The sequence below is a fragment of the Podarcis pityusensis genome (assembly GCF_964106645.2).
Source record: "Podarcis pityusensis genome assembly, chromosome: 4".
NCBI lineage: Eukaryota > Metazoa > Chordata > Lepidosauria > Squamata > Lacertidae > Podarcis > Podarcis pityusensis.
Window position 1 is genome coordinate 91,402,408 of NC_138027.1, and position 18,794 is coordinate 91,421,201.

At 45.3% G+C, this 18,794-nt stretch overlaps 1 protein-coding gene and 1 long non-coding RNA gene across 15 annotated transcripts in view; one reads left to right on the top strand and one right to left on the bottom strand.

Moving 5' to 3' along the window:
• Window positions 1–14,707, bottom strand: part of LOC308475865 — a 57,284-nt gene extending 42,577 nt beyond the window's left edge. Inside the window, exons 1-3 of one of the 11 annotated variants that reach the window (XR_013985439.1) lie at window positions 13,838–14,706; window positions 5,760–5,867; window positions 4,147–5,065 (exon numbers count right to left, since the gene is read on the bottom strand). This is a non-coding gene — a long non-coding RNA (uncharacterized lncRNA). The other 10 variants (XR_013985440.1, XR_013985441.1, XR_013985442.1 and 7 more) reach the window with 10 other exon arrangements.
• Window positions 14,708–14,776: 69 nt separating this feature from the next.
• On the top strand, window positions 14,777–18,295 carry LOC308475824 (uncharacterized protein). Of its 4 annotated transcripts, none has more exons than XM_081003247.1 (9): window positions 14,777–15,054; window positions 15,690–15,766; window positions 16,171–16,202; window positions 16,337–16,453; window positions 16,583–16,662; window positions 16,801–16,894; window positions 17,001–17,084; window positions 17,173–17,277; window positions 17,408–18,295. In XM_081003247.1, the coding sequence occupies exons 1-9, from the start codon at window positions 15,020–15,022 to the stop codon at window positions 17,642–17,644; spliced, it is 861 nt and encodes a 286-aa protein (XP_080859373.1). In that variant the 5' UTR covers window positions 14,777–15,019; the 3' UTR covers window positions 17,645–18,295. The 4 variants fall into 4 exon arrangements, with proteins under 4 accessions (XP_080859373.1, XP_080859372.1, XP_080859374.1 ...); XM_081003248.1 differs by having other exon boundaries at window positions 14,778–15,766; window positions 17,408–17,457; window positions 17,674–18,295; XM_081003246.1 differs by having other exon boundaries at window positions 14,777–15,766.
• Window positions 18,296–18,794: the final 499 nt, after the last annotated feature.

Consider the following 18,794-nt stretch of genomic DNA (forward strand, 5'->3'; position numbering starts at 1 on the left):
ATATCTGCTCTAAAGGCCATGCCACACTGCTTTATCCCAACACAAATATAATTCCTTCTAATGCAGAACTATTTTCCTGTATGCTGAGAGCTTTGCGTGTCGAGGTCCCACAAGCCACCCCCAAATAAATCACAATTCACACATAATTTTTGTTTTAGGTTTTTGGCATAATTTTGGCCACAACTTTATTAAAATACATAAAAGTGAGTGGTTGCTTAGGCTTGGTTCCGACTATCTGTCACCACCATTGAGACAGGACTGACTTCTGGATTCCAGCAAAAGCCAGTCAGGGAAAGCAATATTGGGGGGAGCATGGAGCCGGGCACCAGACCCTCACCTCCCCCTGCATGCTCCCAGGGGCTTGCGCGACCCAAGCCCCAAACAGGGATTTGGACGAAAGGATGGCAAGCCCCTAGATTCCTTTAACGGAATTCCCTTGCAGCAGCAGCATTGGAGGGGCAGGCACCACCAGTCCATACCTCTCCTCCAACCAATTTTTTAACCAATGCCTAACCGCAACCTTAGGGACGCGGGTGGCGCTGTGGGTAAAACCTCAGTACCTAGGACTTGCCGATCGTATGGTCGACAGTTCGAATACCCGCGGCAGGGTGAGCTCCCGTCTTTCGGTCCCAGCTCCTGCCCACCTAGCAGTTTGAAAGCACCCCTAAGTGCAAGTAGATAAATAGGTACCGCTTTATAGCGGGAAGGTAAACGGCGTTTCCGTGTGCTGTGCCGGTGCTGGCTCGCCAGAGCAGCTTCGTCACGCTGGCCACGTGACCTGGAAGTGTCTGCGGACAGCGCTGGCTCCCGGCCTCTAGAGTGAGATGAGCACACAACCCTAGAGTCGGACACGACTGGCCCGTACGGGCAGGGGTACCTTTACCTTTACCTTTACCTAACCACAACCTTACAAGTTGTGACGATTTCCTACGCAGTAGGCAAAAACCAGATGGCACCAGCCAATCAGACAACTGGACAAAATTCCTACCAGGCTCCTGCCCCCAAATCAGAAGACCCCATGACAGGCATAGCAAGGTCAACACAAAGACCAATACCTAGGGAGGGTGGGCGGGTGTTCTGATGCACGCAGCAAAGAGAACGGTCAGTGCTGCGTATCTTACATTTAAAACTTTTTAGCCCTTCCCCTTAACTGGCAACATCAAAATTTCCCTAGTAACAGGAAACTACCCAATCCTTGCTAATGGCTATCCAAACGAGCCTGCCCAGCAACAAGGGGGTGGTGTGCCAGACCCCACTGCAACACGTGCTCTCCACGAAGGAGAACACGCTTTGTAGCCAAACTGGACCACCAAGCAGCAATGAAGGGAGGTGCTTGGAAACACATAGTTTCAAGGTTTCTAGACATAAGGAATTAAAATAACCCTAAAGAGGAGTGCTGTATTATCTGCTTGTAGATGCATCAAGAAAAGGGAAATGAGCAGAGAATGTTGAATGCATCTGCAACCCAATGAGGCATTTAACGAAGTCTCTTCATGCCACTGAATTGAAATGACTGGAGATGAGTGCAGAAGATGGTGGAAGGAGAACAAGAGGGGTAGAGCTGAGGCAAATGAACAATAAAGTATAGGAAGGAAGTGAGAGCAGAAGCAACCAAGTGGAAGAAGCAGGAGCAATGATGGGAGTGAAGCAAAGTCTGGAGGGGGTAGCTCAGAGGAAGGTAGGAAGAGGAAGGAGGAGGTGGGGGAGGGATTGTGGCCGTTGAAACTGGAATAAGCAAAGAAGTGAATGAGCAAACAAAAGAGGGGGACTAAGTAGAGGCAGAGTGAGGGAAATGGCAAGGCAGGGTGGGGCAGATAGAATTGAGGGGTGGTGTGGGGCACTAAATTATTTCATTCCTCCAAGAAACATTAAGGGCTCCTAAAGAAAACCTGTTTTCTGGTATTGTACACTGATCTTGATTTGCTTGCACAAAGCTTGTATGGAGGTTAAAGGTAAAGGGACCCCTGACCATTAGGTCCAGTCGTGACCTAATGGGGTTGCGGCGCTCATCTTGCTTGACTGGCCAAGGGGGCCGGCGTACAGCTTCCAGGTCATGTGGCCAGCATGACTAAGCTGCTTCTGGTGAACCAGAGCAGCACACGGAAACGCCGTTTACCTTCCCGCCGGAGCGGTACCTATTGATCTACTTGCACTTTGACGTGCTTTCGAACTGCTAGGTTGGCAGGAGCAGGGACCAAGCAACGGGAGCTCACCCTGTTGCGGGGATTCGAACCACTGACCTTCTGATTGGCAAGTCCTAGGCTCTGTGGTTTAACCCACAGTGCCACCCGCGTCCCCCTGTATGGAGGTTAGGTTATAGTAATTTGTGGAGTGATTACAGAACAATGGCCATTCATCCTGATTTGCTTTGGGGATGTTTGCAAAAGGTCTCTCTCTCTCTCTCTCCCCCCCCCCCCCCTCTCTGGTGTTTTTGTTACTCTAAAATGAAAGAGCACTTTCATCCACTTTGATTGCATAACACTAAATTCCCAGTATGTGCTTGAATCCCTTCCTTAAAATACTGCCATCAAGGAGCTGGGATTGGGTCGCAACACCCTGCAAATGTATATTGTTGCAATGAGCCCACCTCAGGCAATCAGCAAGGCTGGGCTGGCAACTGTGACATTGCACCATGAGGCATGTCTGTTTTCAGTGCACCTATGGCTGCCCCCATTTGACTCCAGACATGAGACAGGAAGCCAGCCATGCTCCTCTATTAGCATCACTGCAACACTGAATAATACCAACAGTGCTGGTGCCCATTTCAAACTTTCCACTGCTCCTGATAATGCAGTGTCCCAAATCACAAGGAGGGTTCTACTCCCATTCAAGTGAAGCAAGTACAAGTCCCTTACAAACCTACCCATCTAACATAGGAAAATCAGGGCCAATGTGCATGCAGATGGATGGATACAAGGTTTGCACAGTTTGAGATTCAGGTAAATGCCTGGAATGGCTCTCTCTACCCAATATCCGCTTGGCACAATATGTCTAATGAGACAAACTGTTCCACAGAATGCTGTGGCCAGGCTGAGTGGGATATCTGGATGTGCACATGTTGCACATGTGCAGAGGGAACTCTGCTGGCTGCTGATTAGCCACTGAGTCATGTTCAGTGTTTTGTTACTAATGTATACAGCCCTGGATAACTCAGGAACGGGTTGCTTGCCCCTGTATACACTTGTGAGATCATTTTGATCACCTGGGGAAATTTACTTGTGGCACCACACCTTATTCTTATCAAAGGATAGTGACCTGAAAGCAGGTACTTTTCACCCTTTTCCCTGGACTTTGGAATGCTTTCCCCTTTGCTCTTTATGATGCACCACCCATCAGTTGCTTCAGATGTCTTGTAAAGACATACCATTTTGTCCCAGCTTTCCCAGACCCATAAGATTAAAATTGGGAATTTTTGTTTTGTTTTCAATCCCCGTTTTTCATACTGTTTTACACTGTGTATGTGTATTCTTACAGATTTGGAGATATTTTAGCTATTAAGCAGATTAAAAATGGTTTTAAGTAAATAAAATAAATTCTTGGTACACAGCACTCATGCACCCAAACCAATGCAACTTTTAAAATTACATAAATGTGGATGGAATAAAAAGATAGGGTGCAGAATGGGCTCCCCCTTCTTCTTTCTGGAAACTAAAACTCCCGATGATCCCTAAATTCTGGACAGCTCAGTTGGCAACTGTAGCTGCTTGAGAGGAAATATGGTCTGTGTCAAAATGTCATGACACTGTTTTGAGAAACAACACACACTTATTATTTTTTAAATGCTCAAAGCTAGGGATATATATATAGGTGCTATTGAAATAATTAATTTACATAATTCTATCTCTGGCATTCTAGCAGATTCCCTGAATGTATCCTATAGTCTTTGGCCATCGTCTTGACATCGTCACACTATCTCTACAGACATAATTTGACATTTTAATGTCATCTCCATAGGCTATCCTCTTGACTAATTAAGTGCTGTCAACATAGATTTCTTCTGACATTCTTCTGCATCAGGACATTGTCTCCGAAGACTTCAGCCAAAACTACTGTGAAAACTTTTTTAGGAGGTAGTGAAGGACAGAGCCTCCAAAGAGAAAGAGACAGAGACAGAGAACTAGTACCCGATAGATCAGCTGAATACAATTTTGCATGAAGAAACCATTTATTTATCTTTCATCCCTCATCCAGCCTCTAGAACAAGCCTCCACAACCTCTGGGTCACAAAACTGAAGAAAGCCCAGCAGCTGTACACAATGGCAGCCATCTTGTTTCTCCCCTCCACTTTTTGCAGTCTTAGTCAGGGACTAAAACCAGGCACAGTTACTGTAAATCTGCACCATACATGACTTCACAGGCTACTGTTGACTTGGCTGATCTTGTTATGCAGGTCATTAAATACAGAGACTTACTTCTAAGTAGACATGTATACCTTTGTACTGAAAGTTAATAATACAGTGAATTCTACATGAGTGTCTGGACTGCAGATTGGGGGACATGCCTAAAACTATTTGCATTTGCCATTTTAGGGGACAGGAGACCTTTAACACCCATCCACACTTACTGTGTGTATTAACATTAAATGATGTAACAAAATCTCATTTTGAATTGAGGCACAATAGATAGAGGTAATGGATTTGTGTCAGCGCTATTAGTATTGACATATTAAAGCTACCATGGCAATTTTAGAAAGGAAGCAGAGCTGATCATGAAGGGGGTGGGTGGGTTACTCATTTGTTTATGGAACAAAGTTAATTAAAAAGGGCTTTCATATCCCGTGTGAATTATTGAGAAATTAAATCTTAGCCCATAAGAACAAAAGTCTGATAACCAGCTGCAGATCACAGTGTTAATCAAGAGAATGATGGTTCTTGCAAGTATCAAGAGGCAAAACAGGATGAGAAACAGCTCTGCTGCTCCTCAAAGCCTGGGAGGGCTTGGCACCAAGTTCCCCTTCTGAGAAATTCTTCCACCCTTCCTGGTTTTTGGAACTCCCTTCTCTGGAACCAACTTAGCACAAGGGACCTCGGTATGTTGCAGGATAGCTGGTCCCACCTCTTCCCACCTGCCCAATGAAAATAATAATAATAAATAATAAATTTGATTTATACCCTGCCCTCCCCAGCCAAGGCTGGGCTCAGGGCAGCCAACAACCAAAAATAAAAACGAGTTGAATGAATACAACTTAAAAACAAGATTAAAATACAACATTAAAACAATTAAAATGCAGCCTCATCACAGGAGGAGAAAAGAAAAAGAAAGAGGGGGAGGGAATCAAACTGACTCCAAGCCAAAGGCCAGGTGGAACAACTCTGTCTTACAGGCCCTGCGGAAAGAAATCAGATCCTGCAAGGCCCTGGTCGCATGAGACAGAGTGTTCCACCAGGCCAGAGCCAGTGTTGAAAAGGCCCTGGCTTTGGTTGAGGCTAATCTGGCTTCCTTAGGGCCCAGGACCTCTAGGGTGTTGCTATTTATGGACCTTAAGGTCCTCCATGAGGCGGTCCCATAGGTGTGAGGGTCCTAGGCTGTGAAAACAGAGTCAGTTGTAGCTGCTGGCATCCAGAAAGGAGATCACCAGCATGTGCCAGGCAGACCTGGGTTGAGCTGGGTGTGGAATTAGGACAAGGTAGGATGCTGCTGTGCTGCTATCCCACAACTTAGCTGCAGCTTGAAACAGATAGGCAGTGGTGGAGCCAACAAAGCCAACTTGCCAAACAACTGCCACAGATGCATTTTCGTGCTGCAAGAAAATAACTCACCTTGAGCCTGCTCCTCATTTGATTTCAAGTTTTGTAAGCACCTCACATGAAGCCAAAATGAAGCTTCCGGAACCAAGCCCTCCATGGGCTCCATTCCATCTCGGATGCCTGAATGTACAACAAACACATGAAAAATAGTTTCTAAGCATTCATGTGCCATTAGAATAGAAACAAGACATTTACTGCATTTACTGTTGACTCACAAATAATAATAAGGCTATTCTTGTTCACTTGTGCCACCTCAATCTCAATCATTTATTGGCATATAGACAAAATTCAGAAAGGTTCGGTACAATACAATCACTCCTCAAAATCTGCATCTAACAATTAAAATACAGTTATATAACATCCATGAATCCTCACCGTGTGTTGCAGAAACCTGGCTACAATCTGCATTTTATCCCCATCTTGGGTAAATGTTTGGAAGGCTACCTTACATTCATCTGACTGTCTGACACTAACAATTGCTACCTAGACATCGCACCGAACTCAGAAGTGACCTGGAAACATCCTAAAGACATGACTAAAAGGGCGGAGCAGGGGTAGAGCAGAGTGGAACAGGGGGGTGGAAAGGCTGTTTGCAGGCTTTTTCAATGGGTTTCAATTATATGCGATTTCACCAATGCATGCAGTGCCTCGGAACGTCCCCTCCATGTAAATGGGGTGCTGCTTTAGTCATTTACTCTGCAATAGTCCTCCCACACTGAATTAAAATAAAAGTTGTTTAAAAATTATGGACCCCAATTGCTGAAGCTTGGGGTGTGGTAAGTCATGTACTGCATGGTGTCTTCTTATTGTTTCTGTGCTTGAATGTACACGGGGGCATTTAGAATAAGATCTGTTATTTGATTATTGATGTATTTTCTATAGTTAAGTTTTTACCTGTATTTTCAGTGGATTTTATTTTGTTTTATTTTATTGCTATGGCTGGTGGCTGATGCAAATAAAGATTCTTCTGATTCTGATTCACCACTGAATTACCGTATTGGCCTGAATATAAGTCGCACTCCCCCCCCCCCCCCAATTCCAACCATGTAAAGTTAAAGTGCGGCTTAAATTTGCGGCCTTACAAAAATTTGCTTTCATGATATCGCTGCTGAAACAGACATACTGTAAAACGGAACCCCTCCCCCCCAAAAAAAGTTTTCTTGCCAATTTGCGAGCTTGAGACTGTTGTGGCAATTAATTCTAATGTTATTCATCGCTTTCACTTGTGGGTCCCTCTAGTACCAGTGGGATTTTCTTCTACATTAGCCATTTACTGGTGTGAGTGCCTGCAGAATTTTAAGGGAGCGGCTTATATTCGGGTACAGTGGTACCTCTGGTTAAGAACTTATACAAAGTAATGAGCATTGATACCTTTCCAGTAAATACCATTGACTGCCTTTGGGAATACTGAGCTGAAAATTAGCAAATAGCAAATATTCTCTGAAGTAAGACAACAATCCTAACCCACATACAGTGGTACCTTGGCTTAAGAACTTAATTCATTCCGGAGGTCCGTTCTTAACCTGAAACTGTTCTTAACCTGAGGTACCACTTTAGCTAATGGATCCTCCCGCTGCTGCCGTGCCGCCACTGCACAATTTCTGTTCTCATCCTGAAGGAAAGTTCTTAACCCGAGGTACTATTTCTGGGTTAGCAGAGTCTGTAATCTAAAGCGTCTGTAACCTAAAGCGCCTGTAACCGGAAGTGTCTGTAATCCGAGGTACCACTGTATTCTCTCCCCCCCCCCCGAATTTTGTGGGTGCGGCTTATATTCGGGTCAATATGGTGTATAGGGCATATGTGCACTTGTGACTGGCTCCCCATTCACAGATTTAACTTTTGAGGCCTTTGAAAAAGGGTTGAAACCTGATGCACAGTATCCCAAGTAATTCACAAAAATGTTGCAGCAAAAAGGCAATCCCTACAATCATCTAAAAACAAAACAAAACAAAAAAATAACCAATTATTAATATTTACCAGGTATATTTGGAGTTCTAAATGGAGACATTTAAAGCACAGGATACATATTTTGCTGGAGTTTATTTCCTGAGACTCTGTTGTAGTGCATCCACCATATTTGGCTCAGTGCATTAAGGAATCGAGTAATGAGGCTCTGTCACTTGCTCACCATGCATGAAGGGAAGGTGTGCAGGAAGTGTTAGGGAGGATGTCCCTGAATTCTTCTGACAGTGCGTTCAAAGGCAGCATCCCGGAACCTTGAACTCCCAGTGCTTTGATTGAACTACAAGCATGATGTCAACTCTATTGAGCACCCAGCAACTCTGATTTCACAATAAAACACTTAACTAGAAAAGCAAAACGAGTATTTCTGGTTTCTGAAATAGCACCAACGTTTACAGGGAGTTTGGAGCCTTTTAAAGTGATTTTCACTGACACTTAAATGATGACTGTACTAAGAACTATATATCTTGTGTGTAGTCAACTTCTGTTTGAGAAATGGGAGCCTAAAGGTCCCTTTGGGCATGGGGAACTAGTTTTCTGGGTCTTTAGATCCTGGCCATAGAATCGTTATGCCATTCATCTTCACATGTTATCAACTGGTGTGAAGCCGGTCATTCAGAGATATAAATGCTTCTTTTGATAGTCCAGCTCTCCACAGATAGAGCTATACGCCATCTCTGCTTCATTTATAGCTATAGCTGTGATGGCCACAACATCTGGTACCAATCCACAAGACACGACCATCAGAATCAGTTTATACAATCCTCAGAATCAAGTACGAAAGTTCGGGAAACAGGCAGAACAATATGTCCTTGACTAACCAGGCTGAGCAAGGACTTGAATCAAGATCACTCAACATTTTGCCTCATGCACTGCATAGGCCTTCATTCAGCCTGTCTGGAAATAAGTGGGGCTGGTCATATAGCAAATAAACAGGGAGACTGGTTATGTTTTATTCATAATGGAGTGTCTTTTCAGCATATCTTCAAAAGGCTAAATTAGGCCAACTTGTCAGGAAAGTTTGGAGAATAATATTTTCTAAAGGGATTGTTACCAGCTTAGATTGCTTAAGCCATCAGGGGTAAAAACAAGTGCTTTTTTAAATATATTGCCCTGATAGTTTTATATAGCTTTCAAGGAATGGAATATAATGTATTGTCTTTTATCCCAATAAGAGTGCGACCACGTACTATGGAGGACTGAGATACTGTACCTTTAATGGTTGTGTGGATGAGGGGTTTCAGTAGGTCCAACTTGTTTTGGCATAGTGTAGCTTGTCATGGATGCCCATGGCAGAATTCCCCCTTCTATGCAATTATTACATGTGCAAGAGTCTTGGCATAAATTCAACCTGGGCACTGTGCTCTATGGCCTGAGTCCAGTATCAGGTGACCACATGGAATGCATTTATATCCAGTATATTAGAGCCAGTGTGGTGTAGTGGTTAAGAGCAATAGACTCGTAATCTGGTGAACTGGGTTTGGGTCTCCGCTCCTCCACATGCAGCTGTTGGGTGACCTTGGGCTAGTCACACTTCTCTGAAGTCTCTCAGCCCCACTCACCTCACAGAGTGTTTGTTGTGGGGGAGGAAGGGAAAAGAGAATGTTAGTCGATTTGAGACTACTTTGGGTAGTAATAAAGCGGGATATCACATCCAAACTCTTCTATATCTGAAGGAGCGTCTCCACCCCCATCTTTCTACCCTCACTGCGAGAAGCCAAGTTACAGGGAACCAGGCAGAGGGCCTTCTCAGTAGTGGCACCCGCCCTGTGGAACACCCTACCACCAGATGTCAAAGAGAACAACAGCTACCAGACTTTTAGAAGACATCTGAAGGCAGCCCTGTTTAGGGAAGCTTTTAATGTTTGATGCATTACTGTATTTTAATATTTTGTTGGAAGCCACCCAGAGTGCCTGGGGAAGCCCAGCCAGATAGGCGGAGTATAACTAATAAATTATTATTATTATTATTATTATTATTATTATTATTATTATTTACAGTTTAAGTGCTCCACAGGGTTGCCATTTTGTATGAATGGTACATGTGTGCAACCTAGCAATGCTACAGACATGACCTAATGCAGTGGCTCAGAATGATCAACCTGAAAGTGGCTCAGTGCTAACTAGCACTTACAAAACATTTTATGGGTTCTCGAAGCACCTACTCTCACCCCCCTTCCCCCTGTTTCCCCAAGGACCCACATACCTTCCTAGGGTCAGCAGAAGGGGGATGTGGCAGCAGAGGTGGCAGAGAGAACACCATCTCCCTGGAAGAGTGTTCTTCCTCACCAATTTAGGGAATAGACAATTTCCAGCATCCACAAAAGGAAATCATTTACGCCAGTTTCCACTGAGGAGAAGGTTCTCTGGTGCTTGAAAGACCTTTCTCTTGGTGGTAACTGATTAGAAGAACATCATTTCCCCACTGAGGATGCTAGAACACAGTGGGAAATGGTGCTCTACTGAAGAGTTGGCATACCCTTCAACTTTTTTTGTCCCAGGTAAGGTTTGTAGGTCCTGGAGCGGAGTGAAAAAGGTTGACAGTTGCTCACATTCAGAAGGTCTTGCAAAGGTTCACAGACATTCAGGGACATTTGCATCTGCAAGGGCACTTTTTCAAATGCTCATGACGTCCATATCGGCAAGGTGGCAGCCCCATAGAATACCTATGCAGGTAAGTGCATTCTCCACATAAACCCAGTATGGGTGGACAAGCTTAATTATGTGGATGAATAATCATAATAACCATAATAATAAAGGTAAAGGTACCCCTGCCCGTACGGGCCAGTTGTGTCCGACTCTAGGGTTGCGCGCCCATCTCGCTCAAGAGGCGGGGAGCCGGCGCCATCCGAAGACACTTCCGGGTCACGTGGCCAGCGTGACGAAGCTGCACTGGTGAGCCAGCACCAGTAGTGCACGGAAACACCGTTTACCTTCCCGCTATAAAGCGGTACCTATTTATCTACTTGCACTTAGGGGTGCTTTCGAACTGCTAGGTGGGCAGGAGCTGGGACCGAACGACGGGAGCTCACCCCGCTGCAGGGATTCGAACCGCCGACCTTACGATCAGCAAGTCCTAGGCACTGAGGTTTTACCCACAGCGCCACCCGCATCGCTACCATAATAATAATTTGTTATTTCTTATAATTTATTATTATTATCTATACCCCACCTATCTGGCTGGGTTTCTCCAGCCACTCCCAACAGAATATGAAAAACATGATAAAACATCAAACATTAAAAACTTCCCTAAACATAGTTTCCTTCAGATGTCTTCTAAAAGTCAGATAGTTGTTGGAAATGTAAAGAAACTGAAGGTACATTTTTTCACCTCTGGTGGACATGCCCAAAGATTAAGGCTTTCTAGGAAATGATATATAATGAATTAAAAAAGGTATTTAAATATACCTTCCCTAAGAAACCAGAGGCCTTTCTCCTGGGCATAGTCGGCCAAATGGTGTTAAAAAAGGATAGAACTTTCTTTATGTATGCAACAACAGCAGCAAGAATACTCATCGCAAAGTATTGGAAGACACAAGAACTTCCCACGCTGGAGGAATGGCAGATGAAACTGATGGACTATATGGAACTGGCGGAAATGACTGGCAGAATCCGTGACCAGGGAGAAGAGTTGGTGGAGGAAGATTGGAAGAAATTCAAAGATTATCTTCAGAAACACTGCAAAATTAAAGAATGTTAGAGTGATGTTGGATCGAAAATAAGTGGTTTCCAGCTGTACAGGTTAAAGTTATTGATAGACTAAGATTAAAGATTAGGATTAAAGATGTTTAAGGAAATGGAAATTTGGTACTTAAGAGGTAAAATTTTAATGTTATATTACATTAAGATTAAAGATTAGGATTAAAGAAGTTTAAGTGTTATATATTATATTAAGATTAAAGATTGGGATTAAAAAAGTGGAAAAGAAATTGCTGGACAAACAATTTGGACTGGAATACAAAAGAGGGAGGTATGAGGAAGTCCAGAAAATAAGTAAATTCAAAAACGGAAATGGAAAAGTGATATTGTTTTTAAGTGTTCTGTTTTGTTTTTGTTTTTTGTTTCTTTTGTATTTTGTTTTCTGTGTTTTCTTTTTCTTTTTAGATTATGTATTGTGTATTTTTGCATTTCTACTTTTATGGTTTTTTTTTTGTTTAACTTCTTTATTGAAATCATAATAAAAATCTTTTAAAAATAAAAATAAAAATAAAAGTCAGATAGTTGTTTATATGCTTGACATCTGATAGGAGGGCATTCCACAGGGCGGACGCCACTACCGAAAAGACACAGTTATTTGAAAATGGCTCTCTCTGGTGTCACTGGATCAAGCTGATCGATTTTCTTGCATTCCTTAAACTAAATTGTTTTTTAATGGATTTTGAATCAACGTGCAATAAATTGTTACTGTTTTGAATTTCATTGTGTCTTCCATTGAATTTCATTCCATTTGAATTTCATTGTGTCTTCCATTGATCTGGGCACTTTTCTGTTGTTAAGGGGGCTGGAACTGTAGCTCTTTGAATGGTAAACTGCAGTTCCAAGAATCCTCGGGGAGAAATGTGTTTTAAATGTATGCTGCCTAAGTTTTGCTTGCATCTTTTCAGTGAGGGACCAGTGATAGGATTTGCTTCTAACTTCATCTCCATCAGGCTCTCCATGTAATTTGGGTCCAGAGGAAGAGGACAAACAAATAGTGGTGAAACAAACAGAGGCATTCAGGGGGGGATTGCTTTGAAGAAAACTTGCCCAAGGACCAAGAAAATATGGGTTTTAATTTGTATTGGGAGTGTCTTCGAAAAGTCGGATAGTTTTTTATTTCCTTGACATCTGATGGGAGGGTGTTCCACAGGGCGGGCGCCACTACTGAGAAGGCCCTCTGCCAGGTTCCCTGTAACCTCACTTCTTGCAGTGAGGGAACCACCAGAAGGCCCTCGGAGGTGGACCTCATGGGTCCAGGGGAAAAGGCAAGGGTTTTCATTTCATTTCATTATTTCAGTTCACTTTTAATCTGTTTACCGCCTTTCTATATTACTATACACAAGCCAGTTTACAAGGTGAAGAAACAATGAAACAGAGAGAAAACACCACACACCTAATAGCAAGCTGATCCAAAAGAAAAAAGTAATAACAACAACATAGTGTTAAAAAAAAAAAAAGCTTACATCAAGTAAAGCAATACAGTGGTACCTCGGGTTACAGACTCTTTAGGTTACAGACTCCACTAACCTAGAAATATTACCTTCGGTTAAGATCTTTGCTTCAGGATGAGAACAGAAATCATGCTCCGGAGGTGTGGTGGCAGCAGGAGGCCCTATTAGCTAAAGTGGTACCTCAGGTTAAGAACAGTTTCAGGTTAAGAACGGACCTCCAGAATGATTAAGTTCTTAACCCAAGGTACCACTGTATTCAATAATACATTAGAATATAATAGTAAACAGACCCCCCCCCCCCAGGGTAGAGGGGACTAGCCGTTAAACCACAGTTCATCCGATAACTGCCACTCACTACAGAATGTGGAGGCAGGAATGCTGGGAGCGAGCACTGCACAAATTGGCAACTGTCCAGTCATCGCCATGAGCAGGAGATTCCTGTTTCCTAAAAATCATTAAAATTTGAGCTAAGAAACAGGTGTGAAAAAAGGAGATAAAAAAGACCTGCTAATTAAACCCTGTGGAGGCCCCCTGGCAGTCAAAATCTGGGCGGGGGACAGGCCTAAAGCACACACTATAATAAGATTGAAGTAAGAAAGCTTATAGTTGTCTTTCAAGATCAAATCAATATTATTTTGACCCACTGACCCCTAAAAAGTGTGGGGCCCATAGGCCAGTGCCTACTCTGCCTATTTGGTAATCCAGCCCAGCCCCTTTGGCTGCAGGAGAGAGAAGAAACAGAAGTTGAGGGACACCTCCTGATGCGCTGCAGCTGTTCCCCACAATGAAATGGAAAGCTCAACATTTGTCAGGCACTTTTGGATGCTCAGCAGCCCTGTGTGGTTACAACAACCCTGTAAAGTAGGCGCGTGCTATGCGCTCCCCAAATTGCAACTGAATCCCTCATAGATTGGCTTCTAACCTCTGCTTAAAAGCTTCCAAGGAAGGAGAGTCCATCACCGTCCCAGAGAGTCTTACCATCAGAAAGTTCTTGCTAATGTTTAGTCTGAATCTCCTTTCCTGCGCTCCCCTCTAGAGCAGCAGAAAACAAGCCTGCTCCCTCTTGCAGCCCTCAGATGTTGAAAGATGGCTCTCCTCTCTCCTCTCAGTCTCCTCTTCTCCAGGCTAAACATACCCAGCTGCCTCAACCATTCCTCATGAGGCTTGGCTTCCAACTGCCTCAACTGTTCCTCATGAGGCTTGGTTTCCAGACCCTTCATCATCCTGGTCGCCCTCCTCTGCTCACCTTCCAGCTGCTCAATATCCTTCTTCAACTAGCCTGCGCTGACTGGCAGCAGCTATCCAGGGTTTCGAATGGGGGGGGGGGCATTCCCAGGACAGAAGGCCTGCATGCAAAGCAGATGGTCCAATGCTGCGCTATGGAGACCCCTAGCCTGCCTTGAAGGATGTGGGGGTGGTCTCCCTTTGGAAATGGGGCTGCAGCAAGAAGGATGTGAAATGCCGATGTGAATCTGCGGAGAGAAGATGCAGCCCAGCTGCAGGCGGAACAGAAGGTGCCTCCAAGTTTTGACAGAGAAGCATCACCTCTCAGGAGGGGCCAGGTCCAGGTGGAGGGGTTGCCATGGTGACAAGGACCTGCCCTCCTTTGTGACATCTCTTGCTCTTCCCTTAAAAGCCTCTGACTTGCAGGTGGCCATTGTGGGTTAGTGAGGAGAGTCAGGAGAGAGAGGTAGTGGTGGTGGTGGTGGTTGTAGAAGAGGAGAGGTTTGCTTGCTATTTTTCTTTTTCTTTTATTTATTACTTTTATTTGATTCATTTTATTTTATTTATTTTTATTTTATTTTTATTTTACCTTTTTTATTTTAACACTTTTATTTTACTTTTTACTTTTTACTTTTTTATTTCTTTTATTTTTTAATTTCTTTTATTTTTTATTTTTTGCACATTTGTGCTCATTTGTGTGCATTTGTGCACATTGTTCATATTTGTGTGCATTTGTGTATATTTGTGCACATTTGTGAGCATTTGTGCATATTTGTGCGCATTTCTGAATATATTTCTTTTGTTTATAGAAGAATAATTAGGGGTAAGTGTAGGGTTAGGGTGGGGGTTAGGTTTAGGGTTAGGGGTGGGGGTGAGGGTGGGATCAGAGTTTGGGATCAGGCTTGGGTGGGAATTTTAGCTAGGTAGTTAGCTTAGATGGGGGGGGGTTTCTTCAAGAAGATGTGCCGGCTGTAAGTACCATTCCTTTGCTTTCTCTTGGTCTCCTGGGGGCGGGGTGTGAGTCCTGGGTCCCCTCCACAGCTTTAGCTGTCTGGTCCACCAGGGAGCTTCATGGCTGAGTGGAGATTTGAACTCTGCTCTCCCAGGTCCTCCCAGTCCAGCCCTCCAACCACTACACCTCTGCCTGGCTCCATTTTGCATCTCTTCAGCTGCCCTACAACATTGGCCTTCTTCCCCTTCCTGGGGGGGTCTCTCTGGCTCCAAGAAAAACTCTACCCCCTTCCTCATGTTCTGCTCCTCTTCTGGAACACCTTGATGCTTGGAGGACCCTCCAAGAGGTCTCCTCCCTCACCAAGGAAGGGCAGGGCTGTCCTAAGAAGACGAGGCAGAGCAGCCCTTTAACAGCTGGCAATGCTTGTCTTCCCTTTGGGTTGGAGCTCTTGAACCCATAGCACTTGGGGCCTCCTTTCTCTCTCTGCCAGCCATTCATGCTCTGGGCTGCCTCTTTCCAGCTCTGGCGATGCCCTTTCAGGTCGCAGAACTGCAGAGAGATGGCAGGAATTGGGCCAGACGCCCCTCCTCATACACACACACACGAATTGGGGCTGCCAAATTCTGAGTCCCTCTCTCTACTCGTCTCTTCTAGGTTCAGGCACTTAAGGCACCTGATCAGCTGCAACAAGGTGGCCCCCTTGGAAGTCCTGGAGCAGCCCGCGGTGTCAGGTGACCAAGTGGCCCTCCTTTTGGGGACGGAGGAGGGCAGGAATGGGCTAGGGGGGCATCTAGTAAAAAGATGCACAGAGCCAGACGGCTGGATCCAACCTGCCTATCTGCGACAGCATCTGGAAACCCAACCGCCCCCGCCCCCAGCAACCACCCCATTTTGTGGGGTCTGTTGGAGGAAGCAGGGGGCTGGGCTGTGGGGCAAGGCAGGGGGGCAGTTGTCAGTGGGAGGGGCATCTTCCCTGGGGAGCCATGTTCTGGGGGCAGGAGGGCAGGATTGGCCCCCAAGGCTTGGGGTGTCTTTTTCCTGTAGTAGGACTTGGAATCCAGGAGAAAACTCTTGGAAAAGCCTTGCAAGGGGCTCAGGGAGGAACTCACCTGTCCCCATGTCCTTCTCTTTGCAGATGTGCTAGGAATCCACATCCCTTCCGTTGTGGTGAGTATTGGATAAAACGAGAGCAGGGAGGGGATCCCTCAGACCTGCCCCCCTCTTGCACTCCACTCTGCACTCTCAGATGTGGAGGAGCCCTCCCCCCATAAGGAACTGACAGCCTGACTTTTGCCTTTCAGCTGCTAGACAAAGATCAGCTTTATCTCCTGGGCATCATCCAGGACTGCCAGGCAGCTCGGATCAGGGGGCTCCGAACCCTGAAGTACTCCAAGGAGGAGACTGCCAAAGCCATTCTGGTGAGTGGTGGGTGGTGTGAGGGACCCCCATGGGGAGGGAGGGACAGAGAGGGGGCTGGTGTTTGGGGTTGGAGCCGTCCTCTGGAGACTCCTGGAAGGAGCTGACTTTCCTCCTCTGCTCTCTTCCAGGACATCCTCGGCCACTTGGAGTACTTCAGGGATTGCCCCCTGAGCCTGGCCCTGGCCTTCGAGGCCCTCCTGCAGTTGAGGTGAGTGGGGTCTTTGGGGTGGGTGCAGCTGCAGGGGGGGCAGGGGGAACTTTGGGTGGGCAAGTCAGGCAGGAGGGAGAAGGGGACAAGGGAGACTTGGAGGAGGCAGTGTCTAACCCCTTCCCTTTCTCTCTCCAGTTTTATGAGACCCCACTTCAGTCCCTCTGTGGTGAGTGTGATCCTCCATAGAACAACAGAGGCAGTTCTGGGGAGTGCAGAGGAGGACAGAGAGGTATGTCCTCTGCTTTAACTTCTCTTTGCACAGCTCTTTCTTCTTCAAACACTCTTACAACATTTAACCCAGCAGCAGTCAACCTCTCTTCTCTCTTTTCCCACAGGGACTGAAGAGGCCATTCCAGAGCCTGCTGGGGGGTCTCCTCCTAGAAGCCCCCAATACTAGCACCCTTCTCCAGTTGCTTACTGTAAGTATCCTGATAGCACCAGGAGTGGTTTTAGGGTTGCCCCCCTGTCCCTTACCCAACTGACTGTCCCATTTCTTTCATCCCACAGGACCTCCGATATTATGCCCTTTTGGGGAGTGAAGACCAAAGGAAATTAGCGGCCAGCAGTATATCCCTGCTGCTGGCCCTTTCACGAAGATTCCCGAACCTCAGAGTAAGTATTTTGCCTTCCTGTATTCAGTTCTTTGGTTGTTTCCATCCTTCCTGGGTGGGGCAGCTTCTCTTACACCCATCCAGGGTGGGGTAATAGTGTCATCTGACTCAAATTTGTCTTTCCTCTGCAGAACACAGTAATTCGTCCGGAGTTGGCTTGTTTCAGGAATAATCTGAAAGAAGGAAAGCCCCACACCTTGGGGACAGTGAACTCCCTTGTCCCTTGTTTGCCCAAGACACACCTCCCAGGTCTTCTTGCTGGGAGTCCTGCAGGACCTGCTCCCTGCCTGGCAGGCCTTTCCCACCTGGCCTGGGAGGGCAGCACCCAGACTGACTCCAGCTACAAGAAGCGGAGAGGACTGAACTGATTTTCTCTCTTTTTTATTCTTTTCCATCCAGATGACATCATCATTGAGGAGTTATGATTTTCCTCCTTGAAGAAATTGCTGCTCTATTTGAACATCTCAACTGGCCAAAGACTGGGAGAAGAAGAGGCACTGAGAATCAGGAGAGGGACAGATGATTTAAGCAGCCATGAAATATGGACTGAGATTGGGCAGAAGAAAGAAAGAAAGAAAGAAAGAAAGAAAGAACGAAAGAACGAAAGAAAGAAAGAAAGAAAGAAAGAAAGAACGAAAGAAAGAAAGAAAGAAAGGAAGGAAGGAAGGAAGGAAGGAAGGAAGGAAGGAAGGAAGGAAGAAATATGGTCATCTAATCTCTGCTTTAAAACCTGCAAGGAAGGAGAGTCCATCACCTTCCAGGGGAGTCCATTCCTCTGTTGAACAATGTTCAGTCGGAATCTCCTTTGTTGTATCCTGAAGCCATTGGTTTGAGTCCTACCGTCCAGAGCAGGAGAAAAAAAGCTGGCTGCATCTTTCATGTGACAGCCCTTGAGTTATTTGAAAATGGCTCTCTCTGGTGTCACTGGATCAAGCTGATCGATTTTCTTGCATTCCTTAAACTAAATTGTTTTTTAATGGATTTTGAATCAACGTGCAATAAATTGTTACTGTTTTGAATTTCATTGTGTTATTGTCTTCCATTGATCTGGGCACTTTTCTGTTGTTAAGGGGGCTGGAACTGTAGCTCTTTGAATGGTAAACTGCAGTTCCAAGAATCCTCGGGGAGAAATGTGTTTTAAATGTATGCTGCCTAAGTTTTGCTTGCATCTTTTCAGTGAGGGACCAGTGATAGGATTTGCTTCTAACTTCATCTCCATCGGGCTCTCCATGTAATTTGGGTCCAGAGGAAGAGGACAAACAAATAGTGGTGAAACAAACAGAGGCATTCAGGGAGGGATTGCTTTGAAGAAAACTTGCCCAAGGACCAAGAAAATATGGGTTTTAATTTGTATTGGGAGTGTCTTCTAAAAGTCGGATAGTTTTTTATTTCCTTGACATCTGATGGGAGGGTGTTCCAAAGGGCGGGCACCACTACCGAGAAGGCCCTCTGCCTGGTTCCCTGTAACCTCACTTCTTGCAGTGAGGGAACCACCAGAAGGCCCTCGGAGCTGGACCT